This window comes from Lepidochelys kempii, chromosome 11, assembly GCF_965140285.1.
Source record: "Lepidochelys kempii isolate rLepKem1 chromosome 11, rLepKem1.hap1, whole genome shotgun sequence".
Taxonomy (NCBI): Eukaryota; Metazoa; Chordata; order Testudines; family Cheloniidae; genus Lepidochelys; species Lepidochelys kempii.
In genome coordinates this window covers 70,910,157-70,923,854 of record NC_136390.1, presented here as the reverse complement: position 1 = coordinate 70,923,854, position 13,698 = coordinate 70,910,157, and the positions used below count along the sequence as shown (strand labels likewise).

Here is a 13,698-nt window from a genome sequence, read left to right as displayed (position 1 = left end):
CCTACAAGCCAGGCAAAGAGTGTTTAAAGCACTTAAAATACTTCTTCAAATTCTTTTAATAAGAAAAGTAACAAGCAGGGGTTGCTGCCACTCCCTCTATAATAACCATATCTTATTTATGAGGAAAGAGAATCATATGGTCCTGTCATTTGGGTACACAATTCCCTATCAGGAAATATAAAAGAAATTTAGCCACAATGAAAATTACTGCATATAAGAACCGTTATAATTAATGTTTTACATTGATCCTCCTTGGAGATTGGGAGGAACCAGAGAAGTTCCTAGTTTCACGTCTGATAAATTGGTGTATACTATTGCATAACTGTGCAGCCAGGAGTGTATGATTTCCAACTTGGGTAGACATAGCTGCACTCTTTCATCAAGCTTGCACACTAAAAATATAAGTGTAGCCACAGTGGCTTGGGCTAGCTGCCCCATGTTCAATTTCGCCCAACCCCCTCCTACCCCCAGCCCCAGTATGTATTCAAGCACCTAGTCCCTGCTGCTGCCCATGCAGGCACACTTATGCTGCTATTTTAGCACACTAGCTCAGTCAAAGCTAGCTGGCTGCAATGTGGGCATAGCCACAGTGTGCTGAGGCACTGCTAAGCCTTTAATGTTGCAACAGACATTTTGGGGAAAGAGGGGAACAGGTCCTTCACTTGAGCATTAGACAAAAGATAGAATATTATGCAGTCCATAAAGAGGGAAGACCGATGAGTTTTCACGAAGTATATGGCTGTATCGCATGCTACAACAGGGCATATTAATGGTCGTTATATTTTTTCCTCAGAAACTTTGTTCTAACAGGACATAGGTCACAGCAGTTGCTGAATTTAACTAGGTAAATATTTAACAGTTTTTAAAATGCCTGAACACAATAAAGGAACCACTCTCTACCTCTTTTTGACATGAAAACATCTATATACAAGCTACACTTTATGAAAACTCATCAGTCTTCCCTCCTTATGGATCAGTCATTCTGCTGGATTTGATGGTCTTAAACAGTATATTTGACCTACATAGTCAAGGAAGTTTGTGCCATGCAGAAGCAATAAATCAAATCACAGAATGAAATGATTTAAGCAAAAGTGGCTGGCTTGAAAGATTTCAAGAAGTCTTTTTGACCCCTTCATCTTAGAACACATGCTTCAGAGCCATGGATTCAAAGTCTTTTATGGCTTATCATTATATAATCTCTTGCTATGATAATTATAACAGGAATTTCTGGGCTATATTTTGTGCTGAAGTAAAATATTATAACAATTTATGCTATTGTTTCACAGTGTAGCACCATAATGCAACTCTGTAGTTAATAACATAGCTCTGTATTGCCAGGCTACATATAATGACTTATTGTACCCGTCCGGATTGGGAGTCAGAAAGCACAAATTAATTTTCCTGACTGACGGGATAGAAATTTAATCTCAGCAGTCTAAATTCTAGATGTTAATTCGTTCGGATGAGATCAAAATTATACTTGTAATCTAGCTGCGCTCTCAGGTTGGAATTTTTTGGTTTGTTTTTGATAGACAATGCGAAAATGCAAAATCAATGCAAGTTCAAAGACAATAAAAGGGTTCGTTAAAACCATTTAAAATAATACATTGATACTGCAGGTTATGGTATTTCAACATTGTAGACAGAAAGCTAGATATGTCAGGGAAAACTAAAGAGCTAAAACTTGCATTTCTTGCAAAATTAGTAGGCTAAAAAAAGAAACTAGTATTTTTTTAATGGAGGAGAGGCCTAGGGGAAAAGACTTTAGCAAATCCAACTATTTGAAGATTCTTTCTAAATAGGAAGCTGAGCTACCATTAAAAACAAAAGAAAATAAATATTTATTTTAGATTCTTTATATAGAAAACTTGTTATGAGATTTAATAAGCAATGCACATCAGAGGTTGGAGATATAATCATCTTCTGTTGAACTGGCTTTTGAATTAGAAAGAGAGTCCAGACTAGATAGACAGAATGTCCTGCGGTATGAGTCAGTGACATATCAGGCACATAACTACCTGCAGTGCTTTGTAAGGCCTTGTTTGTAAGTTACAAACATTTGTAGTCCATGCGTAATCATGAAGGCAGTCAGGGTAAGCTGTCTAAGATGGGCCTTGGTGTTCTCACATACATCAGTCAGAATCCTGGAGGCTGCATTTGGCATTGTCCAAAGCCTGCTGATGGTAACAGTATTGTATTATCTGAGGCAGTGAAGCACCACAAAAAGTAGACTGAAGTCCAGTCAATGCTGCAAGACACACAAGGATGTATCAGGACCTCAGCTTCAGCTAGAAAATGTCCATTTGTTTAAAGGAAGAAAAAGGCATGACATTTAACACATTTAAAATTGATTATTTCATCAATAGGTTAATAGAAAACCAGGCTGCAAGTTCACTCCTGCTTATACATCCATTCTCTAATGTGCGATTAGAGTATGAAAAATGAAAAACATAAAGCAGACTGGGAAAGGGGCTTTATGTACTGGAGACAGCCTCCCCTTTCAGAGGGGTGCTAAGTCTAGACTTGGCTATGTATATGCAAATTTTTTTCAGAAAAAGTAAGTTTTCAGCGGGGAGATTGACCCTCTTTAGTTGTTACTTCCTGCTCTGACTTGCTAAATGTCTCTTAAAACTAAAGGTTCATAATATTAAAGGGCACAGTAGACAGACACTTTTAGACTTGACCAACTTAAATGTATAGATAAATCTGACTGAATCAGTTGGTCTCCTGGATAATATTGTAGATTTTCATTTCAGTAATATATATTTTTAAAGTTAAGGGGATCGGTGACAGCAGTCAAGTGTCCAGATTTCCATTTTTTCCCTTATCAGTGCATAATATTAAACACTGAATGCCACTGCATTAAAAGAATGGATAGGTTGTTAACATTCTAGGGTGTTTGGGTACTGCTCTTCAATTACAGCTGAATTGCCATTTTATAATAGTGTTTCTGGTTGCATGCAGATGGTAGTTATCATTCTCAATGCTGTACATGAGGAATTGTTCCAAATAGGCAACTTTCTAATACAGGTGGTAGGACAGGGTTTCTCCTTACAGCACGAAACTGAATTCACCATATGATCACATCACCTACTGTATGAATCATGTTATGTGCTCAATCTTCTGATTGAGCTACTTGTCCATTATGGGAAAACAAGTATTTTTCCATTCTTAGCCATTCAACTGAAGATACAGCTTTTTGTTAAACATTTGAATGAGTTAACAGTAATGTTACTTTTCCATATAAACAGTCTTTTGGTTGAAGCACTTCTTGGCATTCTAAAATACACATCTAGAAAAGAAAACAAGAAAAAGACTTTTTCAGAGTTTGCATATATTATTTGTTGTGTGCATATCATCTCAAAGATTGAAGGGGCATACTAGGCAGGAGTGGGAGAAACAATATATACACCTAATTATGACAGATTTGTTACCAACAGGTCCCCTGTTGACTGAGATGGTAGACTAACCAGTTCACTGCAATGCACCATCACAATTAACCTTGCAGTATTTGACAGCCTTAGACCAAGATTTGCATGAGGGAAGACACTAGGTGGAATATAAGGCCTGCTGAAGTGTCTGTCTGTTGGCACTTCTCTTATTCTCTCTTCTGTCTGGCTTGAAGATAGGTATGAGCTCTAATACTGCTGACAGCTGGTGGAGGTTTGCCTTTATCACTGTTGTTAGTATTGTGAAGTCTGTTCTCCAAGCTGCATGTATACAGTTACCTGACAATCACAATGCCTGCTAAGTGGTGCAGCCATGAATTGCTGCTTTACCACCTCATCCTGAGAAGTGGCCCCAGTAGGTTACATTTGAGACCTATTTTGGGTTAGCGATGGGAAAGCTTGCTCTGCTACTGTCCATACATACTAGTTTGGTGGATAAATAACGGGTCGATTATCCAGTTGGTTAATGTTGGTTGTTGTTAAATGCCAACAGTGTGTGTCTGTGCCTGGTGTTGTTTTGAAAAGAAAGATACAGGCCATGCCCCATGAAATTGACTCTAAAAATATTGTTAGTCTAGTTTCAGAGTAGCGGCCATGTTAGTCTGTATCCGCAAAAAGAAAAGGAGGACTTGTGGCACCTTAGAGACTAACAAATTTATTTGAGCATAAGCTTTCATGAGTCCTCCTTTTCTTTTTGTTAGTCTAGTGTATTTCTCATGCTTTCAATTAGCTTTTGGGGAGAAATATATAGATTCTGCTAAAAGACAGTGAGAGAATTAATTTCCCATAATGAGCAGAGGATTTAAGTGCTTTTTGTACAGTTCTGCCTATTAATGTCAAAAATGGGAGCTTGAAACAGAGAGATTTAAAAGTTTGATGTGATTCTAATACAGCAATGATGGCATTATGGTTTACCGTCCAAACAAGAATTTATACTTTGCCAGTAACCTGCCTCTGAAAAAACAAGATGTGCATAGTAACAGTTTCTACTTGATATTTATAATAATAATAATAAAGTAGAACAGCTAAGCATTACACTAGAAATAATGCTTATGGTGGTTTAGATTATTTGAACCTATTACCTATTACATCATCACCTGGAATTAAAGGTTTTACTGTTATAGGCATCTAGTGATTAGTGTACCGTCTTAGCAAAAGGGGAAATCCTTTGGTTGGCAATTCTTGCTATAAATTAAACAGCATTATACCTCAGTAGTTGTCTTGTCTCTAATAGTGCATCATGTATACAAGAAGCACTGAGTGCATTTTCTATTCCATTGTTCATTGCTATTTTGGATCCCATTACTACTGATAAGTCTTGTCATGTTGTAAAGTCTTGAAAGTATCTTTTTCAGTGGAAAAAAAAGGAGCAAGGCCTTCCATGTTGGTGGTGGTTCTGAGAAGCTGTGTTTGTGTTTGTCTATGTTGCTGCTTCACATATAACAGGCTTGTGCTGGTATTTTACTTCACATGCTACTTTGACATTTCTTTTCTCCCCTTTTTCATATTTTTCTTTTCTTTATATTTTATTATTTTCTCTTTTTTTTTTCTTTCTCTTCCCCTTCTGCTCTCTGGATGCAGCCAAACGCAAAGCATGGAAACTAAACCGTGTTGGTAGCCTGCGAAATATATACAGCAGCAGCAGCACCAACACTGAAGGTAACAAATTAAAACAACACGTTTTAGATGAACACCTTTCCCTCTCTCCCCTTTATACCTGCCTCTCCAGACTTGCTCCCCTTTCCTCTCACTTTCCAAATGCAGGAATGGAAATCAAATTTGCCCAAAGCATGCGTGCTTTCATCTTTTGTTTGCAGAGTCATTCCCATGGTCTTTTCATCTTTTTGTTTGTGCGTTTTATTTTGCCATTCATGTTCCTTTCAGCTTACTTAAATTCTGACCTTTCCCTCTAGTCGTGGAGTGGTGATGTTTAAATTACTTCGGGAACCCATTTTCTTTTATTTATTTATTTTTCCCCTTTATACATGTGGGTACTCAATGTAATATTTCCCAAGTTATTACAGTTTTTAAAAGTGTTAGTATCAGGTGTAATGATCTGTAGCCAAATACAATAGTGTGCCGTGACATTTAAGTAACAGTCTTAATTTGTTTTGTGAAAGCGTTCTCCATAATGCTCTTTGCAGCTCTAATCCAAAGGCGAGACAGAGCCAGGTCATTTGCATGTGCTACTCTTGCTTGTAAATTCTGTATATTGTTGTATTTCTAAAGGTCGCCTGGTGCCAAAGTTCACAAATTGACTTACATTGCTTTTTTCACTGAAGACAGCCGTCATGCCTTTTGTATAATAGCAGATTGAATTTTTCCCCACCTTCATTTGAACAACACAATTATAAACTGTCTTCTTTTTTTTTATTATTACAAATGTCAGAGGTCAGAATTACTTGGAAGCCAGGCAAGGAGAAAAACCCTCGGCCACCATCTCAGACAGCGAGTAAGAGGGAATGGTATATGAAATATGGAATGCAAAATAGGTCACATCTCGGTAATCTTGATATTATAGGGGGGAAATCTTTTTTTCACTTAAGTGCAAACCAAATGGGTCAAGTAATCACAAGCGCATGCCCTAACGCTAATTGACTTATTTTGGAATGATTATAACTGTAATATTTTTCTTAATGTCACTGTTTTCTGGGCTGTTGATTTTAGCTATTGCCAAGTAGTGGCATTAAATCTCTTGTAAATTTTAAATTGCATGCTATTTCTGTAAACAAGTCCCTCTGTTCACATCCTGATCATTAACCTTTGGTGATTTATATCACCATCCTTTTTTTTGCACAATTACTACCGTATTCCTGTCTGATGCCTTGCTCTCACCGACAGATACAATGTGTCTGGGAAACAAAAGTGTGTTTTTTACTGCAGCTTGTTAAGGAAACACATTATATTATAATCTTGTTTTATTTCTCATTGGAAACTTAAAATTCTCACCTTTTAAGTAACAACAACAAAGCTATATCCATTGTGATGCTTTTGTGTTACCTTTTAAAGCATTTAAGCACAGAGTGTGAAATGAATTGGAGAGAAATAAATACTAGTTGCTGAACATGAATAAATAAGCTTTTTGCTATTTAAAAGGAAACTTCCGAGATACTTTTTTGTAATTTGCAAAATGTGGGGGGGAGGGGGTTTCCTCACTGGTAATCTCTTTTAAACTTGTTATTTTCCCGGATCAAACATGCAGGCATGTTTGCTATTGTAGGGTGACTCTTGACAAACATGGGATTTACTGTTCTCTTTTTGCTAAACTTTTAACAATAAAATAAATAGAAATAATTGCATATATTTTACAGAAAGGGAGTTCATATTTGGGGGCCTGTTCAATCTTAGGTGCCATTTAACATACTGATACGCATAAATTAATATGAAAGGTATGCTAGGGGTGTGTTCATCTGTGAGAGAACATAACTTTAAAAGTTGAACTCCTAAGACTTGCAACTAGCAGCACCAATGAGATTTTCTCTATCTTAACTAATTAGGCAAGGGGCGGGGGGTGCTCTTTCTTGGAAGTACTCACCACATGGGAAAGAGAGTCCAGGAAATTTGTGAGTAATAATCGTGCATCTTTGAGCTATTAAACAAAGTCTGTGGATAATGGCTAGCATTGCAAAACTGGGGAATGCTCAGTAAATCAGGAGTGTACACAGTAGGAGTCTGTCACCTTGCCTCAGTGGGCCACAGCTGAAAATATCAGATTCAGGACAAACCGCTGAGAAATGGGGCAGACTTCCCTCCCCCCAACTGGTGGTTATTCCTTCATAAGATATACTAAGCCAATAACGAAAGTAAACTTCTGTCTCACCACACTGGTTAACATGAAGTCAGAAATGCAGCCTCCTTGGGTATCCCAGCCCTTGTTTCACCATCCAGACACTATACTGAATGATGAGTGGTTATTTAAAACCAATTTCATCAAACAAAGGGTTCTTCTAATCCCAAGAGATCAGCCACATAGCCAGGTCAATATATAACTCAGATCTTACCCAATAATCATGCTGTTGCCAATCCTTTAGTATCTAATATCTAAAGGTTATTTATAAGAGGAAAGAAAGAGGAGAGAGTTATAATGGTCAAGGAAAACAAATACATACACTCATTGCAAAATTCTTGTATCAGGTTTGAAGCAGTGATGTTATAAACTGCTGGCTTGTTAAGTCTCTGGTAATTTCCAGAAGATTGAAAGGTTATCTTTGTCACCTTTGTCCGGCTTGTCCTTATCCGTCCTGCCACGAATGCAAGTCAACACCACACCATTCTGTTTTGTTGCGAGCATGTTCCTTCCATTTCTGGCCAAAGAGCTTAGTCATGGTTTTGGCCCCGTGTGTTTTCGGTCTGCCCAGCAGTCACTTGTGGTCTCTGGGGATCCAGTCACTGATGATTGAAAGGTACTCAGTCCATTAGTAGAATGCTCCTGTTAATGTAATTCCATAGTCCAGAGATGAGAGCAGGAAAGAGGTAAAATGCAGATGCTTACAGGGTTTGTTATGCCTTCTCCCATGTGGAGGGACTGCTCTCAGTCTTAGTTTGTGGAAAATAACAGGCACAAGGAGTCGTCCACGGTCACATGAGCTGGTCACATGAGCTAGTCACATACTCTTGCATGCTTCAGTGAGTCATGGAAACGGTCATTACTAGTATTCTGGCTAAAACTTCCCCAGGAAGGACCATCAGGCACTAGGTGCGTTCCTCAGTCGTTTAAGTGTCCTTTAATGGGCCATCAGTTTGAATAGTCCATTCACAATGTGCTGGCCAAACTGGATGTAACTTACCTTGTGGGTGTTATCCCAGGAGCAAACACACGTGAAATACTAATTCATAGTTAATATTCATAACTTTAGATACAAAGACAATACATACGTACAAATAGATAATCATATTTGATAGATTATAACTTTTCCATTGATACCTTACATGACATATTTCATATAAATTTGTTGTAATTACATAACATTGGTAGCAACGGTGATATACATCATCATATTTTAATCATACAACATCACAGAGCCCCATATTAACATAACTATGCTTTCAAAAAGGGAAATGGTAATAGGAAATGGCAATCCAAAATAGCAGATATGCTTTAGAATATGCCTGTTCAGTTGCGTTTAAACCTTTTTCATCTGGACACCCAAACCTTGGTTGCTACAACTTCCATACTCTGTGTTCTCCATACTATGGATCCCACCACTTTCCAAGCTTGCCCCAGGCTCACTCAAATGGTATGTATGTCTACACTGCAATCAGAGATTTGACTGCAGCACATGTAGACAGACTTGAGCTAGCTTTGATCTAGCTAACTCAAATAACAATAGCAGTGAAGTCACAGCAACATGGGCTGTATAAGCCTGCCCAGATCCTTAAGTATGTAGTGAAGCGGCTAGTCCATTTTGCTATGCATGCCACTGTGCCCAAAAATTACAAGTATTCTGTTGGAACTCTTGCATCCACAAACTGACTAGACTCATCATTTCTTAACTGTGATCTTGTCAATATCCTAGCCCATGACAGCATGGATTTAGATTAGTGGTTTTCAACTTTTTTTTTCATTTGCAGACCCCCTAAAAAATTTCAAGTGTAGATGTGGACCCCGTTGGAAATTTTAGACGTAGTCTGCGGCCCCCAAGCATCTGCGGACCACAATTGAAAACTATTAGACTGTTAATTTTTTGACATGCAGAGAAGTCCCATAGAGAGAGAGAGCTAGCTGAAGCTGGAACGAAACCAGGTCTCACTCCCTAGGGTGTTACCATTAGGTCACTAATACATAATAGGTAATATATGCTAAAAGTGACCAGTGGAATCCCAGCAGTTCAACATCCTTACACCCCAGGGCCCAAATTCCATCCTCGTTTAGACTTGACCAACTATGCTGATTTCGCTGGGAGTTCTGTGGATGTAATTGAGGGCAAAATTTGGACAATAGTACCTGTCCAAGTAATAAAAGGGACTAAATTTGTCTAACTTCTACAATCAGAAAAGAACAAAGCTGTTTAGACCAATAAGGTTGTCTGTGTTCAAGGAATTGCCCCCTTGCTCTTACCTGCAATTTAGTGAGACTCCCATTATATATTCATTCACTGATTTAGTTCTACGTTTGCAAGACCATTATTAGGGTTTGCTGCAAACATTAGGTTTAAGATTTTATTCTACCATAGAGAAGTGACAAGTTGAATTCTTATTGCAGGCAAAGCAATGGTCACTCTGAGTGAAAGATCCAAAATGTTTAGAGGGGAAGGTATATAATATAAACTTGGTATGTTTATAAAAGACACCTGACCCCTCTCACCTTTGTGATTTCAATTATCGTAGTTATGCTGTTTAAATACAAATGTGATTTTTCAGAGATCAGCACATTTGGAGCATTGTACACTGGTGTAACTTTCTAAAATTAAAGAAACTGATGCTGTGTTTGCTCAGTATGCTATATTTAAACATCTATAATTATATCAAAACCACATTTCTTCTAGTCTTCATTCAGGACTGCATGCATGACAAGTTTTGAGTGTTAAACCCAAGTTGTATTTTAGTTACCAAGTATAAAAAAAATCTGAAAACGTCTAATCGTATGAAAAAATGTGTCCATTAACTCCAAAATGCCTGAACAGATTTTTATGAAACAGTCTCTTTAAAAAAGTAATACAGAAGAGACATTTCAGCTGTAACAATGGCTTTGCTGCCTTGACACTATCGTTGTCACATTTAAATGTACTTAAACTCCTAACATTTGAATTATATGTCCACTTTGAAATGTAAACTATAGAACTGCAAACTGAAATGTGAAATTGTTTTTAAAAATATTAGAAAAATTATCCATCTAGCATTGACATATATCCTGCATAAACTGACTGAAAATGATTTTATGTATTTCCTCAAACCCAAGTGCCCTACAAAAACAACGAATGCCTACAATAAAATAATCCACTCCCCTGAGCTAATAACAAGCTTTTTGTCTCCAGTTTGTCATGTAAGGGTGGTGATATAATTCATCCAGTAGATCACAATCTTTTTTCAAGAGCTGTGGGCCAGAATACCTGTGGGTGACTAATGGCAGAGTCACATTGACCTGATAGGGTTGAATTTCAAAACTAATTAGATTTAGACCACTGGATTTGGAGAGGGGAGAGAAGTATTAGCATAGTCATGCCCAGTGGGACATGGCACAAATTTATTTCCTTAATTGGGGCTGCTAATAAACATACTTATAATCTTCCAAGATATGAAGATAAATTACACTGAGTGACAAATGGTAATGATAGCAAAAATTATCAAGTACCTAAATAAATTAAAACAAATACCTTTGGTTTTGTACTTCTTTCACAACTATATGGATAGGGTGTAAATATCTATTGCCTATTTTAGGGCATGAATATAGTTTTTTGCTGCAACCCTAAGTCTTTTCAAATGACTGATTCAAAAAAGTGGGTGGGTAGGAATTTTATGTGGGGGAGGGCTTGGCTGGGGAAGTTTAAATCAGTCTTTGATACCACATTGTTATGAAAACTAAGCTTGCAATATGTCATTTCAGGCACGTGTAATAGAATGGGTTTCAAGCTTCAGTCCCAACTGTTGAAGATGTTTTTGGATCATTAAAAATATACCAATATCTTTAGTCCGACCCATCACTTGTTGCTATATTTAAAGGAAAAGTACATGGTCCCTGTTGCAAAGTTAGTTGACTCATCCAATCTAAATGTGCAGTGTATTTATTAATTAACAAGTAAGCAGCCAGCCTGATGTACCTGTGATAATGGCTACATTATAGTAAGATTAGCATCCCAAAAATACGAAACCTGGTACCATGAAAAGAAGATTAATCTTATGATTAAGTCACTGGACTGGGACTTGAGAAGTCTGGTTTCACTTCCTGCCTCTTCCAGACCAAATATCCCTTACTCCCACTGTACCTTAGTTACGAATCTGCAAAATCTTCCTTTCTTTCTCTCTCACTCTCTTTCTCCCCCTGTTGTCTCTGTAGATTTTAAGTATTTCAGGGCAGGCACTGTTTCTATGTCTTTGCATGATGCCTAATTCAATGGAACCCTGATCTGAGGTGAGGCCTCTAGGACCTACCATGATACAAACCACCACCACCAGTGGATGCATAGCTCAGTATATGTTTGAGGTGACTCACGTCATTTAGATTAGACAATGCTGGATATGGCACCTACGATCACAAATTGATCTAGACATGATTTTAGAATTACTCTTTCAGATAAAAAGCCAATTGACATTTGAAAAGTTTTCTGGGAAGAGGTATAGCCTTTATGAAAAGAAAGTGATTTGAGTGAATCTTATTCCTTGGCCATGTCCAATATAATTCATCAAATTAGGCCTCTCCACTTGCTATCTGAATGTTAGAACAGGAAGACACTTAATGACATTCACTGTGGACCCACTGCCTTTGTCTGTTTTCCATTGGGATGCTTCCTCACTTAGCATTTATGGGCTTACACAGAAGGGATACCAGAGATATCTCTTGACAGAGAATAAAGTTTATCCAAAAAGAAAAGTGTTGAGGGATCCATCCACTGAGGTAGCCTGAAATAATCATTTGTAAGTGTTATTTCATTGAATCCATAAGAAGTATTATCCATTTATATATGGTGTATCAATGTTTGTTTTCACTTGTATTGTACTTGGTATATAAGGAATATTTCTTTCTTTCCTAGGGTGGGTAGGTTGTTGATGCAATAACTTTCCTGTTGCCCCAACGAAAGTAACTGATAACCACATATAACTGAAGATGTTAGGCAAAATTAAAGGTGGTGGTGTAGGAAAATAGTAAAAGCTAGATCTGGAATATAAGAAGTGATATTCTAACATGAAAGGGGCAGCTGTTACACTGAAACTTAAGAGAACTCTACAGTTTTTCTAATATGCATTGTCTTGGATATCCAGTTCTCATTGGTTCTTTGAAAAAGCATCACAGTGATGTATTACTCTTTAATTATAATGCAGTGGAATCCATACATATGTGTCTCCCTCCAGCTCTTTCCAACTCCTTGTTTTCCCATCCAAAAAGATATTCCCGTTAGACATCTCCTGTTGATAACAACTTCCAAATGTAAAACAATTGCAGCTGTTTTTTAGCACTTTAACCCTTTGTCTGCTAGGCTTCCAGGAAATAATTGATGACTGATTGGCCCATTAACCTTTTAAAAAAAAATGTTTGACAGCCTGGACTTGTGTAATGAGGAGGGATTCCTTGTGAAATCAGTTTGATGGCTGAGTTGCTTTCCCCTGAGGATGCAAAATTAGCCCTGTGGGACCTCGTCTGCATAGAAACTGGACACAATTAGTGTAATATCCGGTGTTATTAATGTAGTTTGGAGTAATTGGGCAGGTTGATTTCGACAGGTTGATGGTGCTAAAATACTATTATAGTGGACCTTTCTATGAATAACTGTTACACACGGAAACCTGTTTGATAAAGTGTTGTGATTAGACTCGGAGGGGTTTAAACAGCTCAGCGTATAACACTGCTGGGTAAAACCCAACAATTTCATCTTATTTTGTTACATGGATTTTTCTCTCTGTGTATGTAGCATTTAAAAATTCTAAACATACATGACCTAGCGGTGCATGCATTTGTGTAATCACAGTAACATATAATACGCTGTATATTTGTTATTTTAAGATCACAGGTTTGAAACAGTAGTCTACCATATTTAGAATAGTTTAAACAGAAAAACTTATAAGAACAGAGATCTTCAGCTGGTGCAGTTACTTCTGATCTCCTGTTTTTAGCCTCCTTCCCCCTTTTCCGGGGAGGGGAACAAATTCGAAAGTGGAGGGCATGTGAAAAAGAATACTAACTTCCATTTCCTTCATGGGCTGCCTCTCTCAGCCAGTTGTGGTGAACATTTTGGCAAGTTTTCAGACCAAAATAGAATTGTAGCTCAATCCAAAAAATTACATCGCCCCTTTTACTAAGATGGGAGTACATGTAATAACCCTCTGGTTATATGTGTTATCTGTGCCCTCTGTGCCTGAGCCACAAAGGGTATGAGTATGTTAGAGCCCATAATACGGAGTTTAGCTGGAGACTTCTGCGTTTAGCTTTGAGGTTCCCAGCTCATACCCCAGTGTGTCAGCCAAGATGGCAGCTGTCACAATGTCATCTGGTCACAGCAAAGAGGGTCAGGAGATTAAACAAGAAATTTGTGTATCAAAAACTATTCTTTGGGAAAAGATAGTTTGTATGTAAAAATGGAACGTTCCAAAAGGTGCT

The 13,698-nt window shown here is 37.7% G+C and overlaps 1 protein-coding gene across 8 annotated transcripts in view; it reads left to right on the top strand.

Annotated features, from left to right (window-relative positions):
- The window catches only part of AGAP1 (ArfGAP with GTPase domain, ankyrin repeat and PH domain 1), a 694,311-nt gene that overhangs the window by 594,085 nt on the left and 86,528 nt on the right, over nucleotides 1–13,698 (top strand). For 5 of the 8 annotated variants that reach the window (XM_073306800.2, XM_073306804.2, XM_073306803.2 and 2 more), the window contains one exon: nucleotides 5,031–5,108. The exons of the other annotated variants lie outside the window; for them this stretch is intronic. In XM_073306800.2, coding sequence (XP_073162901.1) covers nucleotides 5,031–5,108 — 78 coding nt within the window. The remainder of the gene's footprint in view (nucleotides 1–5,030; nucleotides 5,109–13,698) is intronic. 8 annotated transcript variants of the gene reach the window in all.